The sequence below is a fragment of the Stegodyphus dumicola genome, chromosome 8 (genome assembly GCF_044657685.1).
Source record: "Stegodyphus dumicola isolate Sdum_Otavi_A_Nest chromosome 8, ASM4465768v1".
In the NCBI taxonomy this organism is placed as follows: Eukaryota; Metazoa; Arthropoda; class Arachnida; order Araneae; family Eresidae; genus Stegodyphus; species Stegodyphus dumicola.
The window spans coordinates 124,710,744-124,730,654 of record NC_140775.1 but is presented as its reverse complement, the minus strand read 5'-3'; the positions used below and the strand labels follow the sequence as shown (position 1 = coordinate 124,730,654).

Here is a 19,911-nt window from a genome sequence, read left to right as displayed (position 1 = left end):
AATCAATAAATTAAAAACGGCTTTCTTTTTGCTAAATTATTATGATTCTTTTTGCTATAAAAATGTTCGGTATAAATTATTTCTCTAAAAATGTTTATTTTATCTGTAATCACCATTAAAATTCTGGTAATTATCATTATAATATGCTTTTTAATATCAGCCTGAAATTTCAGTGGGTCCAGAGCATTAAAGATTTAATAACTTTAATTTTTATAAAATCGTATTGAAAATAACAATAAAATCAAATAGAAATCAATAATGTTTATCACCAAATAGAGGGATTCGCTATGGGTACTTCCCTCAATACAGTATTCTCCGATATTTGAATGCATTATTTTAAAGTAAAATTATTTCATAAATTATCTTTCAGGGTCTGGTTCCGTTACGATGGTGACACATTAGCACTTTTATAAGTCAATTTTAACCAAGATTTTATCTGTTACTAATTCGATTGATTTGATGTAGTCGTTTTTATAGTCCATTCTTATATCAGTTACAAAATAGTTCTGTATCCAGAAGCTGAAATTTCAGGTCATCTTCTCAGCTACGCGACAGCTATCTGCTTAAAAGGAGGGATACCTTCGTGGAGGTCATTTAAAGAAAATTTGGATGCTATTCACATTGGACATGGCAAAAACTCTCATGCAGAGCGCATTTTTCGAAACTGAAATCGGATCGAACTACTAGTATTCAAAGATTTAACGTTCGGCTTTTAATGTGCTCCGCGCGGACTAAAGAGAATTTCATTTGTTATACCTCTAAAATATTTTTTCCTTTCCCTTTTTACTATTTTTTTAATTCTCCAGACTTCGTATATGCCTTCTGAACGCAGTTTGTGTTTATTCATGCGAAGAGACGGTATTTTATTTTTATATCACATATGCACAAGACAGAAAACAGACTTAACTGATATGTAAAAAATTCCTTTATAATTAAACACAGGATGATCAAGAATTTCCCGAATACTAAGCTCAAATCTTTTCATATATGAGTTTAATTTTATTTATTACTTTCGAGAATCTTCCACTAATCCGTGACAAATAATGTTGAGATACAAAATGCCCTTTAATCTACTGTCGTGATACAATGGGCAATTTATTAACGTTAGATGACTGCGCGACGTTACCTAGAGCAGTTCTCGAATCGTACAGCTACACCGGTTTGTTAAATTATTGCTTGAAGCATACAAACCTTTTTTTAACTCTTAGCTCAGGAATTCGCAGAAAGGGATTAACCTCTACACCTATTTTCTTCGTCATTGGTGTTTCATAGCAAGATTCTTCTAACTTTACCCTGCCAGTATATTTTATTCGAAAAGATGTTTTCTCCCTTTAAAAAGCGAGTCTAGAAATTTATTTCCTATGACAGTCGTGTGATTCTGAGAAATTTTATTATATGCAGTACCACGTTGAACATTTCAAACGACCATTAACAAATATTAAAATAATCATTATGATGGTTTGCGGCTTAGAGATTTTTATTCTAAATATTTAATACTGAAAAGAGTGTATTTCCAATTACGATAGAATAAAACTATTCATTGGATTTGTGGGGTGTAATGCTATCTTCGTGACATAGTCTTAACATATGTAAATGATATTATTGAACAAAAGCATAAAACCTATTGAGGTTAGCTCATGCTCAGCTGCGTGCACCGCCAGCTGACGTCATTTCGCCATCTGCTTAGTGAAATTCATATACCTTGTGTTAATTTCTAAGTCTGTATGTAATAAGTAGTTGGTAAGTTGTAGGAAACGACCTCGAGTTTACTCCAAACGCCTACGCGTTGCATTCAGCCAATTTACTGCGTTAGCTAGTCAGTTTTTTTAAATAAACTGATTCCTTTGGATCCTTATAGAAGATCTTATTTCAATAGGTTCTATCAAACCTGAGACTTCTTGGTTCGCAGATAAAAACGATAAAGGACACATTTTTTTAAACATTTTCTTTTATAATTATTTTTTTCTCTTAATCGAGTACTAGTGGCCGAATGGATGAGACTATTCAGCACTGGTAGTTTGATTCGTACTCGACTTCTGGCGAATAGATGTGTAGCATGCATACTTTCGTTATTTACCCCACATGTAAGGTGAATTTGAGATAGTCTGCCATAAATGCATCTTTCCCACCAGGTAGATAGCCCCAATGTAATTTGAAATAATTAAAGAATCCATTCTTTTCCTTTTGACGAGCCGGATGAATTTGAATTCCTTGAAGAACTAAAAATGACATTTTTAATATACAGTTAATAATCCAGTCCGCTTATTGAATGAGTTTGCATATAAAGACTACACATAACAAATACATAAATGATGCATGACGATATGTAAATGATATGTTGTAGCTCGTTACATTACCGTTCTAGGTAAACTACCCAGCAGGATAACACAGAACCATGAATACACAGCTAACATTAACCCTTTGGCCTATAACTACGACTCTGTATCATGGTAAGGAATTTCTGCCATAAACAAAAGCCACGACTCTGACTCGTGGTAAAGAATTTGTGCCATAAACAAAAGTCACGAGTCTGACTCGTGGTGAGGAAATTGTGCATAAAATGCTCCGTATTGTTATTAGAACAAGCGATTGAAGTTATTTCTACATCCAATATTTTTCCTTTGATTGTAATCTCAGGTTTTTTTTTTCAGTTGTTTCTGACGAAACTGGATGATCTATTACTTTAGTTCCTCGTAAAGTTTCCTTACGTTCACACGTTTCATATAATTTCGTATAAAGAATTAAAAAACTCTTATACCCATCATGCAATTATTTTTGTCAACTAATCAATGGATCATGATTACACCCTAGACGTCTTAAAATTACTATTTGTACCTAAACATTGTTTATTATTTCACAATTTCTTTCGTTAGACTGAAATATATATGTTATGAAAAGTGTACATTTTGCGCCAGTTCGGGTACACGGCTGAACAGTTGAATGGCACGGCACGCGACTGACTTTCTTGTTTACTATAGCTCGCGTAATTGACAGATATCGGGTAGGCCAAGGGGTTAACAGCAATATGCCTTTTCATATGAATGCTTTTTAGCACCCGCATTATTTAGATGACCTAAGAACTTGCACTACATGCCTGTCAACACTACATGCCTACAGTATCACATGGCAGAATTCGTTGAATTAAAATCATACTTAGTTAACGACTATGCTATTCCAGCGGATGGCTTTAGTTCAACTAACTCTGTAAATTTTATTATGCAAGTTTGAGTATTGGTTTTCTATAGCTACTTGAAACTAAAATCACGTTTTTAGAATATATTTCTATGTGTACCATAAAGCTGGTATTCGTGTAAGCGGGTTTTCATGGTCTTGTATTTTCGGTATGAAACAGCGTATTAAAACAATTTGACATATGGTTTGGTTTATTCGAATACTCAAAAAGCTACTAAGAAGAAGGATGCCTTCGTAGAGGACATTCAGAGGGAAATTGGCTTGTATCACGTTATATATTGGAAAAACCATGAAAACATCCATTTATCCAGCCCGTTAGCCAGGAATCAATCCCAGATTGAACTACTAGTGTTTAGGTACACTGCTCAAAAAAAAAAAAAGGGACAGTGCTATATCTACCGTTCTAATGGGCCGATTGACAAAATTCAAACTGCGTTTTTCATGTCTCGAAAGCGTGACTTAGGATATATATTAGATTTATATATAGCACTATTCTAACATAGGTATTTTGACACAAAATCGGACTTTTTCTGAAATAACATACCAATTTTTTTACATATTTCGATTTTACGACTCAAATTATGCCAGAATACCAAGTTTTGTAAAAATCGTACGACTAGTTTTTAAAATATTAGCTCTCAAAATTTTAGCTTCTCAATGTTAATTGAATTTGGCAAATATTTATTAATATCTCTTTTTTTATCGAACCTTTTTGATTTTTTCTCACATTTCGAAATTTAGGTTCATTCCAAATAAAATTTACCCATTTTTTGTGTTTTATTTTTAAAATTTCTATTTTTAAATAATTTTTATAAATTTTTCGAAAAAAATTTTGAATTATAACCTATAAAATTTTTACCATCATCATAAAGTAGGTGTATTTTTAAGCATATCTGCAAAAAATTAGAATTTTTTATTCAAAATTTTCTAAGATATACACGAATTTACATATTTTCGCGTTTTGAAATTTGGCATCTTTTTTTTGAGCGATAATAACGCCAAATGTGGTCTATGGATTTTTGTTAAACTGAATTGCCACAGCTATTTTTAACCTTAAATTTCAAGTAAAATTGTACGGAGAATTAATTATATGAAATTTTTTCCCTCAATAAGGCGTAATAAATATTTATTAATACTATATGAAAAGCTATTTTTTAAATTATAGATGATATTATTCAAATTTTTAACAATTTTTTAAAATTTCTCTTTCTTCCTTTTTTTAAAAAAAATAAGAGTGCATTTTTCTAAGAGATCTTAGAAATCTTTTCTTTTTACCTTCGGCGTTTTATCGTCTGCTACTTTACTTCGCTTAAATCGAATTGTCTAAAACTGAGAATTTTCGTTTAATGTTTATTTGAATTTTATGAAAATATTTTATGACATTAACTGCATAATTTATTTCTAAACAAACTGTTGCTTTTGAAGTGGCTGAAAGAGCGGCAGATACTATCATCCATATTTTTAAAGCACAGTGTATTTTTATAGAAACATAAGATTTAGAACAATCATTTATATAAGTCAAATTATGATATAAACATACAATCCTCTAGAGACTGAATTAGTGGAAGTTCAATGGTTATGTAGAAATGATCTGCAGCTACTTAATGGCTGGATAAGTCAGCAACTTCTGTGGACAAGTAAGAATAATTATATAAACGACACACAACATTCTGGATTCAATTAACAACGAGGATACGATGTTTATTAAATGAATTTAAGAAGTTTTAAAACATAAAAAATCAACTCATTTTTTATCCTAAAATGTATTTTTGTGCGTAGCGTATTTTCATTATACCCTTAAAATTCTAATTTAGAATGTAATTGTCAAGAACTGAATCCTAATCATCAGTAATATAATAAGTAATTATTACGGTTATTAATAAATCCTTCTTATAAAGTAATTGCAAATATTTAAAAAAAACTCTGTCTGAATGCAAATATTTTTCTATGCAAAATTTTTAATTTTATATTAATCAAGATTGCACACGATATTATTTATTTGCACTTCAATTTTTACCTTCAGCTCTAGTAGAAGTTACAAATCAATTATATTTAATTACGGATTGGATTGGATTATTCAATTATGGCAAAGCACACGAACGCCAAATGTGGTCTATGGATAACACATTAATAACGCCACATTTGGAATTATTATTTGAACATGGGAGCTATTTGGTTAATATGCTTTTATAGAGAACCTTTGTAAAGAGAACCTAAAAAACTACGAAAACCAACCATGCAAGCCTGGGTTAGACTTCGCAACAAACAATTAGTATTTAATAATCTTCAAATGCTAGGCAACTGGTGAGGCTGCAATTAAATCTCCAATTTAATATTTTATTTGTAAATATTTAAAATATTGTTGTATACTTAAACACAAAAAGCAGAATTTAAGTTTTGTTAACTCATTAGTAAACTACCAAGCCGTAGTGCAAATGAATATTCAATTTCTTTTGCAATAATTGTATTCACTTAATATTCTTGGAATATGAGCTAAAGAAGGAACGTTCTTGGAAGATTAAAGAAGTGTTTAAATCCAGTGATATAAGGTTTGTCTTACAAGCTCAGGATCAAAACGATTCTGCAATTGCCCCAGTAGTTGACTTGTAAATGGCTGTGAATTAAGCAGATGACTTTTAATCTTACGTTTTCAGTCAGGCAACGTATTCCAAATGTTTTGTATTGCATGATAATGCATCTTTTCATTATTCAATAACCAGTTGGAGAACCGCTTGTGTTCCGAAAATAAGTATGTGTACTCAATCGTCCTGCATGTTTTTCAAATTTGTCTTCTTGTGATTTTTTTCTTTCCCAAAAACTAAAGTTGCCTCTCAAAGGAAAGTTTTTTGATATTGGAAGAGACAAAAGAAGTATGACATCTACTTTTAGAGGCATGTCAAAAACAGATCTCTACAAGCCTTCTCTTCCATTACATGTTGTGCAGTCAGACAAAACGTTGCATCAGCGTAAATTCTATAATCTATTTTTATTACACTCTGATTGCTTTATTAACATACAGTGAATATATAGTAAATCTTTTACTTCAGCTTAAGTAATTCGGAATTTTTGACGGAATTGTTGTCGGAACTAGGACTTAGAAGATAAATCAAATTAAATATTTCGATAACCCAATAAATTCAAGGTCAAATTTCAATATTTTATTTTCGAAAGTTTCGTTTATGGTGATAATCTAAACAATTTGGCAGAAATGAAAAATGTGATACACTGACATGTCCGTAACATTCCTCCTGATATGCTAAGAGCTGCTGTTGAGAATGCAGTAACAGGATTTAACTTGCTTTCGGAAAATGCTGGACGCTACATAATATGCTTCGTAGCACGTTTCGCAAAATATTAAACACATTTTAAACAGATGTTTTCGTGTCTTATTTCATTTAACAATATTGTATACAGTGCCATTTTTCCCTGGTGGTGGGTTTTTGAACTCTTTTTTTTTTTTTTTTTTTTTTTTTCCCGCGGAAAATAAATTCCCATAACCTCCTTTACACGATTCCCAAGTTTGATAACATTTGGTCCGGTAGTTTTCCTTTTATGACCATTTCAAATTGGAACTTTAATTATAACCACCATGCAAATTAAACTTTAAAAGTTTGACAAGTTGGTTCAAGTCCCAGCTTTAAAAGTATATGTATATAAATATAATATTTTACATTAATCATCTTAGAAAGAATGTTTTAGGAAGCTAATCTTTATCTCGCGTTATAGATTGTATAAAAAAACATGATCTTTAATGATTTAGATTGTTTCAGCTGATATAAGAATCGGGTTACTCGGTAGTTCAGAATAAACCTTACTAGACTGTTTTATTTCTTTGTCATTTAGCAAAAATATTTTAATTAAAATATTTATTCTTTGGACTTCTCTTTAAACTTAATTTATAGTTAAAATGACTAGAAAATGAAAAGCTGTTTTCAGCTGAATCGCAATTCATGTAATTGATATTTTAAAAAATTGACAAGAATGCAAAATTTATGGAAGTCTAGCAATCGAAAAATCTTAATTTTCTTGTGTGAGCACTGAAAGTAACTGTAGAAGAAAAGAAGAAAATTAGGGAGAAAAGTAAGCAAACATTTGCAGGGAAATTTGGCTGTCAGACATACCAAGATGTTTCAAAAAGTTGGACGCTTTTGAATATACTTTCAGGATACTTCAAAGAATTTAGGCGTTCAAAGAGAAAACACTTGAACGTGTACACCAGCAAATACCATCAATTGAGCTTGTGTTAGCAGAAAAGACAAAAACGATATCATTGCAGATTAAAGTGAAGAGCGACTGGTTTTAGTCTATATGGTTGTATAAATTTAAATTCGTTATAGAACATCATATCGTATCATAAATGGAGAATCCCATGATTTTCTCAGTCGAATTATTTGAAGATTCAGGAGTTTATCCAGTATTTTGTATGTGGATGTCACCCAAAGGCGTTTTTTTTTCCCTCCTGATGAAACAGCGGCCGAGCGGTAAAGTCGCTGAACACTGGTAGTTCAGTCCGAGGTTCGAATCCCACGAACGGGCTGGCTGCATGGGCGTTTTCGTGATTTTCCCCATGTGTAACGTGTATACGAGCCAGTTTCCCTTAGAAAGTCCTCCACGAAGGCATCCCTTCCCTTAGGCAGATAGCCCTAGTGTGCTTTGTCATGATTAAATAAACCAAAACCTCTTGATGAAACCAATTTTTCCTTTCATCTCATACCTTCAAAATGTTTAGTCTCTAAAGACTGATAAAACTCTAACGAAATACTTCGTGAAGAACTTTATAAGGAAAACCAGCTGTCATACACGGTACACATGTGAAAATCCACGGAAACGCCGACGCAACCAGCCCGTTTACCGGGAATCGAACCCCGGAGTGAACTACCAGTGTTCAGCGACTTTACCGCTTGGCTGTTTGTTGGCCTTTATGAAATGGAAGGCGATAACTTTATTTAAAATAATTGTGAGAAGTACCAAAATGTTTCGAAAAGTTGGATGCTTTTTTAATATACTTGCAGAATGCCTAAAGAAAAAGAGCAAGAATAAAGTAGAATGCCTGAAGAAAAAGAGAAGAAAAAATAAATTTTTGCGTAAAATTTAGTATTTTAATTTTTTTTTAATTTAAAACCTTTTAATCTTATGATATTTTATTCTTGCGATTTCAAAAATAAAATATTTGACTAAAATATGAATAACATTTTAAGAAACCAAATGTAGGATAAAATTGTGTAAAGCAATGGGCACAATGATAAAACTGTTTTAAGCAGTGTATGCAAGTCATCCTAAGTTAAAATATCGTTTATACATCTCTCTTATTTATATATCTCTTTTCTGAACGGAACATTGAAAGGCTTGTTAACTTTGCTTTACTGTATTTTCTCTTTCAATGTATGCAGTTTTCAAACGCATCGTAGTCTGGGTTACAAAGTATTCCTCCGAAAGAAACGCAATTCAAATAAATAAAATCAAATTCTGGAAAATTTATATTAATAAATATATTTAAAATGCTCAATTCGAAGGAATAAATATAAAATTTTAAAACAATTATCTGAAGAGACAATGCAACACAAACAATTAAAATAAAAGTATAAGAATTTAAAAATTACCTAAAATAATAACTATGACAAAAATATATATAAAGAAAACTATTTGAAAAAAAAATAAACGCTGCACCTTTATTTACGCAGTTCGAATAGGTAAACAGAAATTTTTAAAACAGTTATTTGAAAAAAATATGCAACTTAAACAATTAAAATGAAATTCGAAAAAGAAAAAATTACTTAAAATAATAAGTTATAATTAAAAATATAATATAAAGAATATTATTTGGGAAAAAGGAACGATGGTGACTTTTTTTCCTCTCACGGGAAAGGAAACTAAGTTGCTATATATTAAGAAGTTCGCTAAGTGAACTATTCTTGGCGCAAACTGACAAAAAAGTGCCAACATAAATTTGTGAATTTCTCCGTAAATTTCGCTCCAAATTTTACAAAATTTCATATTTAGGCGTAATTTGAGTCGTAGAATCAAAATATGTAAAAAAAATTGATATGTTATTTCAGAAGAAGTCCGATTTTGTGTCAAAATACCTATGTTAGAATACTGCTATATATAAATCTAATACATATCCTAAGTCGCGCTTTCGAGACATGAAGAACGCAATTTGAATTTTGTCAATCGGCCCAGTAGATCGGGAGATATAGGACTGTCCCATTTTTTTTATTTTTTATTTTTAATTTTTAATTTTTAATTTTTTTTTTTTTTTTTTTTTTTTTTTTTTTTTGAGCAGTGTACTTTGCCGTTCGGCCACTGGCGTGTCTATTGACATACGTACAGACATTTAACACCGATTTCTCAATGAAAGAAAATTCGATTTCATCTTATCGACATCTTCTAATGCACAGTTCTAATTTCTTGGTAAGTATTATTTGCCGAATGGATAAAGCAATTGATCATTTCTAATTCATCCTATGAGTAGCTTCAGTTTTAGTAACGGAACAGACTGGTTGCATGGTTTTATTGTCCTTTTGTTTAAAGTAAATACTTGCTAATTTCTTACAAACTTCTTTATGATGTTATGTATCCTAGGTCAGACAGTTTTTGAGTGCTTTTCTGTAATTACATATTTATTCCTTTTAATTTTATTTCCTTTGATGCCAACTGTTCTATCCGTACATTGTCGTCTTTGCGGACTACCAGTATATCTTTGTTAACCATTATATATCTCATACCATTATATCTCTATTTGGAATTTTCCTTTTCCCAGAGTCAGCATAAAAGTTTATTCTCAACTTTAGAGTGCCGAGTGGCCCATAAAAATTTTAAACTTATAGACGGCTGATATAACGTGTAGGTCTACTTTTAGCGCAGAGGCCCTGTTACTCACTCAATGTTTCTTGTTAACTTGTGTTTTAAATTGTATGGGTAAGTAAAATATGCAGCAGTTTGTGATAATGAAGTATGTATCTGTTATGTCTAGAACGCGGGACTGACGCTTTTGTAATGCTGAATTTAGAAATTAAGGCGGTCTTAAGATTTGTCATTCAATTTCATAAAAAAAGAAGAAAAATCCTTCAATTTTGATTTAAAGCTTTGTTTTACGCCTATGAAACCAACTAAACTGTAAGAGATGTCTACAGTTTGTTTTCTAAAGTAATGATGTCTAACTGTTAGACATCATTACTTTAGAAAATGAAGGAAGATTAATGCGTAACATAAAATGCATGAAGTAAATTCAAGATGCGTATAGATGATATACGTCAAAAAGTTAAGATAATTCAAAATGTTAATATCAGATGGCACTTAAAATACTAGCCGAAATTGGCAATAATTACTGGCTGATTTAACATGTTTTTATACAGTTTCTGATCATTTTAGATTGAAAACGCTTATGCAAATTAAAATTGGAAACATCATTTTCACTGCAGCAATAAGTAACTTTCGTTATACTTTTGTTTGACAGTACTAGTTTCACAACCTTATTATAATTTAATTATTATTTTAGCTCCTTCCCTATTTTTCGTTGACTTCACTTGGTCGCTATCCGGGATTGCCTGGCCTGTGCATTTGTGGGATGTTGAGTGCAGCTCTCAGTACCATGTCTTCGATGGTTAATTCTCTGACAACTGTCACCGTGGAAGACTTCATTAGGCCTACATGTGCTTCAAGAGGAATGACTGACAAGAAGGCCACCCTTATCGCTAAAGTCATAAGTTGGCAATTATTTTATTTCCAATTTTTAATCTTATTTAACAATTAAAAGAAAAAATGAAAATTTTTAATTACTTTACTAAAATTTTAATTCCATCGAAAGAAGATATGTATACACATATATATTTTTTTTTACCTTGTGTTGTTTCTTTGAGTTGTAGGGCATGCCTGAGAAGGCGGCTTTAACACGTTGAGCGCCATGTCAGCCATCTGTGGCTGACCCTACACTTTCCGTTTAGACCGCTTCAGCCATCTGTGGCTGACCCTAGACTTTCCGTTTAGACCGCGTCAGCCATCTGTGGCTAACACTAGACTTTCCGTTTAGGCCGTGTGGACCGCCGCTGGCTGACAGCGTGTAACATGATATATAACTATACAATTTACACTGTTTTATGGAATTACAGAAAAATTATTTAAAATTTACTTAATTTTGATTCATTACAGGACTGATGCATTTCATTGAAACACGGTAAGCATAAAAACAGTTCTCCATTACAGCTATTATAAATTGTGACAACTGTCTTAGTCTTTTTTTCTGGCCATTACTCTACCAGCTTCAGTTGCATTTTTATCATAACATAATTTACAATATTTCCGTACTTGAGAGGCTTTTTCCGATTTTCTTTGGAGTTTATGCTGTCGTTTTTTAGATATTCTTGCATTTCTGTTCGATGGAATATCTTCTTTTTTCACAACCAATTCTTTCCGGACTTCAGTAATGCTAATTTTCTGCTTCGTAATATCTTTGCATAGAATGTAACTATTTACAAAACAGACTTGGAGCATAACGTGTTGAATGAATGCCTATAGGAATTACGTTCCAAACGTAAACTATCTTCTACTGAGATAAGAATCGCTGACGCTACAATGCCAGCGCTTTTAAGCGGCGCGCGTGGCCTGAACGGGATTGCCTAAGAAATACGCTTGGCGCTCAACGTGTTAAAAGATATTCATCTTAGACATATATAGAAGTACAATTATTTTTTCTGTAAGGAAAAAATATTTAAAGAGTAAAATAAAAAATAAATGAGATAGATATAACGTCTCAATGTCAGTTTTAAATGAAAGTTAATTAACTGATAGAATTTTCAAAGTAACTGATATAAAGAAGAAATGTGTGATATATATTATATACTTCCTTTCGCCATCGACAGAACAGCTACCCCAATGGATTAGGTGGTGTTCAGCCTTCTGGGTCCCGTTGATGGAATTAAAGATATTAAATAAATAAATCTGGGGATTGACTACGTAAAGTGAGGAGTACTGAAATAAAGATCAGAACATGGAGAAAAAGTGCATGGTGGGGACACTGCTGTTTAGACTAAGTGATAGATGCTGATCACTACTTATCTTGAACACTAGAAAATTGCTGTTACTTGCAAAGAGGTACTGACATTGTCGTGTACAATGTGCTCATAGTTGTAATGCGTACTAACAAAAAATTGCTGCTGTGGATGCTACATTACCAAAATCTTTGCGACTTTATAATATATTATGTATTTCTGCTAATTCAATGCATATTTTGGATATCTTTCACTATTATGGTATATGTTAGACATGCAAATACAATAAGGATAGGATATAGAAGCGGATACAGATGTAAAAAATGAATTATATCCAAATATTTATGCATTACATATCATGAAGCAAAATAAATTAGGTTAATAAAACTATGCATGAATACATGTTGCGTTTATGTTATACAAAACTTAATGACAAGATATACTGGAAAAATTGCAGACTCGTATATCTATATTACGTACTAATACGTATCTATATTACGTACTAATACGTATCTATATTACGTAGTAATTACGTATACATTAAATGAGTGCTCAGCTAAGAGAATAGCATTAACATAATGTCATGTTAGGTACTAAATGAGTTAAATACGATAAAATATGTGTACAGACTGATTTACGAACATCCATTATCACATATAATACCTATTTGTATATAGTATTTAAGGTACAGTGCTGCTTGGTAAGGCAAAAAATAATAAAAATGTATTTACATATTGTGCTCAGGACAAAAATTTAGTACAAATAGAGCGAAGTAAGTTAATCCTTAGTACTAAATTGAATAATTTGACATAAATAATTAAATTTAACTGCGAGTAAATATTCAGAACAATACCAGCTGGATTAATCATAATAATAAACATTATTAAAGCAAGTAATTATTATACATTTAAAAGATATATTAAGTAAATTAATATATATACACAGGGCAAGCTGCTGATGGTAGGGTGTCGGAATAAATTTGCCTAAGATTTTTGCTTGCAGTGCTTTTAGCAATGCCAGCACAATCTCTAATGCGGCTGAGCACATATTTATTCTTATTTGTACTCCTGATCCACGCCGGTATACTATTAATTGCAGTGGGTCTTTTCTAAACGAGAATTCGCTCTTTGCGGGGAATCATACACATTGTGACAGTACTGGTGACCCACTAAGACATTGGCCACAAAGTCTATGAGGGCAAATCTGTGAAGATAGGACGCATATTAGGCGTGCCTTGTTAGATACTGTATGAGTTGCCAAGAGCCGCTTTAAATTCTAGTTTAAATATCGTATGCACTCTCAAAAGTCAGTCTGGGTTGTCTTATGTGATTAAGTGGTCCTTGATCCATTTTTAGGCTCTTCTTGAAAAGAAAATTTTCTGCAGACAAAAAAATTAGGTATAATTGGAGATTATTTATTCCGATCTGATGGAGTGCCTTTCATTGATCACGGGCCGTTCGTTATGCTAATGTTTAATATTCAGTGTAACAGTCGTAGCTTTTCGCAACCTAAATTATTTCGATAGCATGTACTGGCCTCTATTCTTTACTGGTTGTAATACGACTGATTTTTTTTATTTGGATCTGTACTAGAGATAAAGTGTGTCAGGAAGACTTCAAATTGTCTCATTCCCTCACAGCCATTATTAATGCTTATAACTTTCATAGCGATGCTTTGCAAATGTTCGTTTATGATTGTATCATACATCTTTATCATACTATCATACTTCGAGCAAGCATTTCGAAAACTTAGCAGGTGCTGGAGGATGTTATATTCTTTTATTGGTTCAGAGGGTTTCGAAAATATAAAAGTCTAGTATTAAGTACCCCTATAAAGAAATAAATTCAGCCAATGAACAAAAATCTTCCTTTTGATTTAGTACGCTAAAAATTCGTGTGCAAAACTTGGAGATATGAAAATTTAATATTTTCAGGGATTCTGTCTACAAATTTAATGATGAATATTTTTTTTGCCCACTATGAAATCATTAATCGCAAAAATGAAACTTCTCCCAAGATTTTATGTAAATGTATGGAAAGTTTTGTAAAGCATACTTTTTGTTTTAATAATTCGAATAGTTGCTTTGCAGAGAACACATCAAAATTAACTTTTTTTTATAAAAGCCTTCCTATCCGCAGTATTAAAATTGTGATCTTGTAAAATTGTTTACGTTAATCACTTTATAATTGGACCTAAATGCCTAAAATCAATATTTAACAGGAAAAGGGCAGTGTTAATTACATGCTCATTATACAGGGTTTTTGAAACTTTTTTTCGAATACCCTACATAGATAGCAGAACTACTGCAGAAACTGGACAAAGCCTGAAATTGAAACACCTGTATCTAGAGTGAAATATCTGATCACTATTAGCGTAGGCTTTCTTTTGTAGGCCAAATACGACAGTGGTTTGCTTGAAAATGATAGCTACAATCTTGTTTAATAATTCTTCTTTAAAATAAGGCCCACCAGCGGCCGAGCGGTAAAGTCGCTGAACACTGGTAGTTCGGTCCGAGGTTCGAATCCCGCGAACGGGCTGGCTGCATGGGCGTTTTCGTGGTTTTCCCCATGTGTAACGTGTATACGAGCCAGTTTCCCTTAGAAAGTCCTCCACGAAAGGCATCCCTCCCCTTAGGCAGATAGCCCTCGTGTGCTTTGCCATAATTAAATACACCAATACGCCAACCTTCTTTTAGAATAGTTAACTTCTAGAAATCTTTTTGTAGAAGAATGGCAATTTCACTTCATAGTAGTGGGAAAGGAAAGCGTTTTCCAACTCTACCCTGTAGCAAACTCTAGACAGTGTTGGTGGTGCTGACATTAACGGACTGTGGAAGATGCTCAAACTCGCTCTCACATTCTTCAAACTTATCGCTGCTTTATTTCGTGAACCTAACACATAGCATGCTCTTCCAGATATAAAGTGAGAACAACTAAACGGACATGATCTACCGAAAGTCCTTGACAATGGTTTGGTTTATTTAATTATGGCAAAGCTCACTAGGGCTATCATCCTAAGGGGAGGGATGCCTTCGTGGAGGATTTTCTAAGGGAAGGCTCAAATACACATTACACATGGAGAAATCCACGAACATTGACAATGATACCACCGTCAAGAATACTTAATGTTGCCCGAGAGTTATTGGATATTGCGGCCCAAACACCAGCCCATGCTTTATTCTGGGTCCGAGACCGTTTAAATAGTGTACGTCTAAAAGAACATTAGCTGTCCCAAAAGTGAGAAAGTTCCCTAAACAATATTATTTTTACTCTGTAAGTTTTATGTTCCTGACACTCATCAAAGAAGCCATTAGTTAAGTGACCACTGGTTATACAGAGGCTGTTCACACATTTTTTACACGATGTATATTGTATTCACAAAACTAAATTACATAAAATTGTGTTTTAAATGTTCTATTTGACATCCCTTACTCTGGAATATCTTTCGACACCGCAATTTCCAGGATAAATAATGTCTTTTGAAATGGCAGAAGAGGTATTCTATCCCATTCCTCCCGAATAGCTTTCCAGAGTCCTGTTAGGGTTTTGGGACAACGTTTGGATAATGCAGTTTTAAAAGTCCGAAAGCACAAAAATCCGTAGGTGACACATCGGGAGATTTAGTAGGGATATCTGTGAAGGGTACGGCCTTGATACTAATTTTTTGTTCAGTTTCCTTTAGGAAATTTACAGTGGATTTTGATGTGTGACTGCTAGCTTTGTCCTGATGGAGTCTCACAGATGGCACTTTGGGTAAAGCGATGGTATTCCATTCAGAAAAATTGGCGATAAAATATGTTCCTGATAGTATTTGGAGTTAATCTTGATATTTTTTTGCACTCTTATTTTTATCTTGCCATTATAAGAAAAACTAGCAACAATCATGAATCCCTTAGAAAAACTTTCTTTCGATTCTTTGAACCATGTACTTAAATTTTTCTCCTCTTTTATGATAATAAATGGCTCTTTTTTTGTTAAAATCATTTAAATACACCCATGCTTCATCTATTGTGACAATTGTTTTCCATTTTTCTTTGGATAAGTGTTTCTCATATAGAATTCTGCAGCGCGTTGAACGATATACTGTGGAAGAAGACGACGCACATTGCGTTTTTTCGCTTTTTTAAGATTTAAATAAACGTTTATCATTTTGTTTACAGTGGACACCGAGCATTTTAATGATTTTGCAACTGTCCTTTGACTCGGGGGATTTTCTTTTAACGTTAAACAACGTACCTTTGCAATAGTCGAAGTTGTCCGTTTTTTCTTTGGATACTTGTTTGGAATTTTTGTCCCACTTTAGGCTCCAATTTGACGTTTTTTTTCCTTTCTTGTTGATGATATTACCTATCTACGCTTTAGATCTCACAAAACCATGACTCTCACATCGTTTTTGGATAACGGAGTATGCATATTTCTCTTCGGAAAGAGCGTAAATGTAGCCTTCGAACCACTGTTTTGTTAAATTCGCTATTTTGAATAAAAACAAAACTTTCAAGCCACAGACGATAATTTTGACTTTTAAAAATACAGTGCAATTGCAATTACTTCTTTTGCAGCAAGCGATTTTTTATTATCGCTTACCAAAATCGTCTAAAAAATGGGCGAACAGCCTTTGTAGAGTGGCTTTTTTTAGAAGCTTTCCACTGTGAATATGAATTCTGTGACCTTCTCGACGAGAAAACGTTATAGAAATAAGTGAAGTTTGGGGAATTCAATTTTTCAGAAGTTTATTAGTCATCGTTTTATATTTTATCGGTAGTTTTTATGTCCAATAATTCTCAGTGTTTTCAATGAGTACCTTGGGAAAAGCTTCATACGGTCTTGTTGATAAAATCTGACGTAATCCAGGGTACCTAAACGGAAATGCATACAATGGATTGAAATTTGTAGTGCTATATACCCCGACGACTTCAATTTCATTGTTTAGTTCGAATCCTATGTTGCATGCAAATGAAGAATGGAAGTCGTTTCTTAGCAACTGACAGATCGATTTGACAAGGTAAAACCAACTGACAGATCGATTAGAAATTTTGCACATGGGTAATGTGTTTATTTAATTAGGATATCAAGTATTTCATATTTAACCTTGTTTCAGAAGGATGACCGAGAAACTGTTATAGGTAATATTACTGAAGTGTATGTCTTTTGAATAAAGATAATAAATGCCGTACGTTCTTCATATTTAATTCGGATTCGATATAAAATGAAGTATACAGTATAAATAATATAGTAGTACTTAAACAGTAACATTTAGACAAGAAAAATCTATGTTGTTAGTTATTCTGTGATTTTAGACGTTGCAAAAATTGGAAAGAAATCTGGCGTGTCAAAAAAGTGTTTGTAAAAAATTATAAGGATGTAATGATCAAAGAAACTGACAGTCGCAACTATTCCAAGTAACTTTTTTTTCCTGTAACTTTACCTTCGTTGGGACTGCTATGTCTCCAGATGGAGACAGAAGTAACTAACAATGAATAATCTTTGTTAAATACTGGTGGTGGTGGGAAATATTCGATAGCTTTTAACTGAAGCTTTATCGGGATGTAATTGTCAGAAGTTCTTTGCTTTTATATCGTTAATTTTACTGCCAACCGAATTAGAATTTTTGGAAGCTCTAGTAGGGAAGATGTAGAAAAGACACGTACATAGTATGACATAAAACATTGATAAAAACTTTGAGAATAGATACATAATTGAAATTAATTTGAATTGATGCAGAAATATGTTATCTTCGGTGGAGTATATGAGTAGCTTTAGTAGTTACTCGTAGTATTTGGATATAGTTAGTAACAAAATTACCGAATCGATAATTCGAATATTTTGAGTATATATCATGTTGGTTACCTTATTATTACTTGCCGCTAGAAAATGTATCACCCAAAGTCGTGAAACTGAAGATTAGCCCCGCCAACATTTGGTACTCGATTAAAATTTTAGCAGATTACTTCATTTTGTGAAATGCCTTTTAAACTCTGGTAATGCGTATTATGAGTGATGATTTTATATACATTTTAAAAATATTTTTATATATATTAAAAAATAAAGCAACTAATATAATAGTTTTATTTTGAAATATTTATGTTTACACTAGGAAGTAATATTCAGAATATTTCGCATATACTTCAGATTTTCGAAATATTTTTGTTCTGTTCTTATTTTATAATTTGTAAAATATCGTCTGCACAAAAATTCATTTGCGATCGTGCTGCATGATTCATGTCATTAAGTTTCACGATTCCATTAGGGGCCGGAGGGATAAGATCGCCGATTACTAGTAGTTCGATCCAAGTTTGAACTTTAGCGAATGATCTGGCTGACTCAATGTTGATGATTTTTCACATGTGTAAGATAAATAGAATCAGTTTTTTTAGAAACTCCCCTTCGAAAGCACTGTTCTTAATCTTCGCTTGTGCTTTCTTCAATTATATGAACATTGAACTTATGCTCTAGTTGGTGGAATTTTATTAAATCTCGTATTAGAAAATAATTACTTCATTAGAATGTTTAAAATAGTATAGGTTTGAAATATTAGAAACGTTTAGTGGAAGTTAGGAATTTTAAAATTAGGTAAAATTCACTCTGGAACAAAATTTAACCTTTTTGTCCAATTTGAAATTCCCATATTTCTTCCATACATTTATAAGATTTTTCCAAAATGTTTTCGCAATGAAGGATGATTAGTGATGCACGAAGCAGATAATGAGTAAACCTTTTGCAGAATTTCTGAAGAAACCTTTTTGTAGTATAATGCATGTGGAAACATCATAAATTCTCAGCTTGTTTTACTTAAAAAATCAAACCATACTAGAATTCAGTGGATTCATCCGTCTGGTCCCTAGAGGTTCACAAGAGAGTTTCATTACAAATTATTCCGAATGTAGAAAAGACATTTAACTTTGCTTTTTTTCTAGCTGTGCTTTATGGTGCCATTGGTTTGCTCCTGACTTACATAGTGGCGAAGTTCGGAAATGTGTTGCAGGCATCTACCATCCTGTATGGTCTGGTAGCAGGTCCAACTCTAGGCGTTTTTCTATTAGGAGTCCTCACTTCAAGAACAAATGAGAAGGTTAGTTTTTTCTACCGAATATAGATCTATGTTTATACATGGTGTGCTCTCTATGCAATTTATGACGCTTATGTAATTAGTCTGCACTCAGCGATACACCGTCAACAAACCATTTGAGAGCTTTGTCGATGAATTATATTTTCGACATCAGCAGATCGCTTAAACAGGTTTTTTTGATTCCGTTAAATTTGTTTGCTTAGTCACATGCAAAGTGATTGTTATTCTCAGCAACATGTCTCTGCCTCCGTATAAATTTTGCTGAATGGAGAAGGAAATTTTTTCTGTTCTGAACCAGTTCCTAATTCTTATTCTAGCATTTGTTGGCTGTTGTTGACATTAAATGTTCATCGTATATCTTACGTCATGTTTCCTTGCATAAGAACTGAAACATTCGCAGTTTTTGAAAAATACCACACGCTTCGGATAACTCATTGCTTCTGCTTCATTTCTCTGAAAATCTAGGCAATGTATGATTCAGAATAACTAAAACGTAACTGGAAGCAAGCAAATATTGTCTTGAGGACTTTTCAAGAGAATAAGTTATTGAAAAATGAAGCAGTGCGGGATAGGCGGTTATTCGTATTGCTCTGAATTTGACAACGAAATAAAAGAGGCCATACTAATATTCTCTTCATCTCCTCAAAAAAGGAATTACAAAATAAAA

General features: G+C 32.6%; 1 protein-coding gene across 3 annotated transcripts in view; it reads left to right on the top strand.

Moving 5' to 3' along the window:
• LOC118194405 (putative sodium-dependent multivitamin transporter) overlaps nt 1–19,911 on the top strand; it is a 75,768-nt gene that overhangs the window by 32,611 nt on the left and 23,246 nt on the right. For all 3 annotated transcript variants that reach the window (XM_035365565.2, XM_035365563.2, XM_085822374.1), the window contains 2 exons: nt 10,691–10,898; nt 19,093–19,247. In XM_035365565.2, the coding sequence (XP_035221456.1) occupies nt 10,691–10,898; nt 19,093–19,247 (363 nt within the window). The remainder of the gene's footprint in view (nt 1–10,690; nt 10,899–19,092; nt 19,248–19,911) is intronic.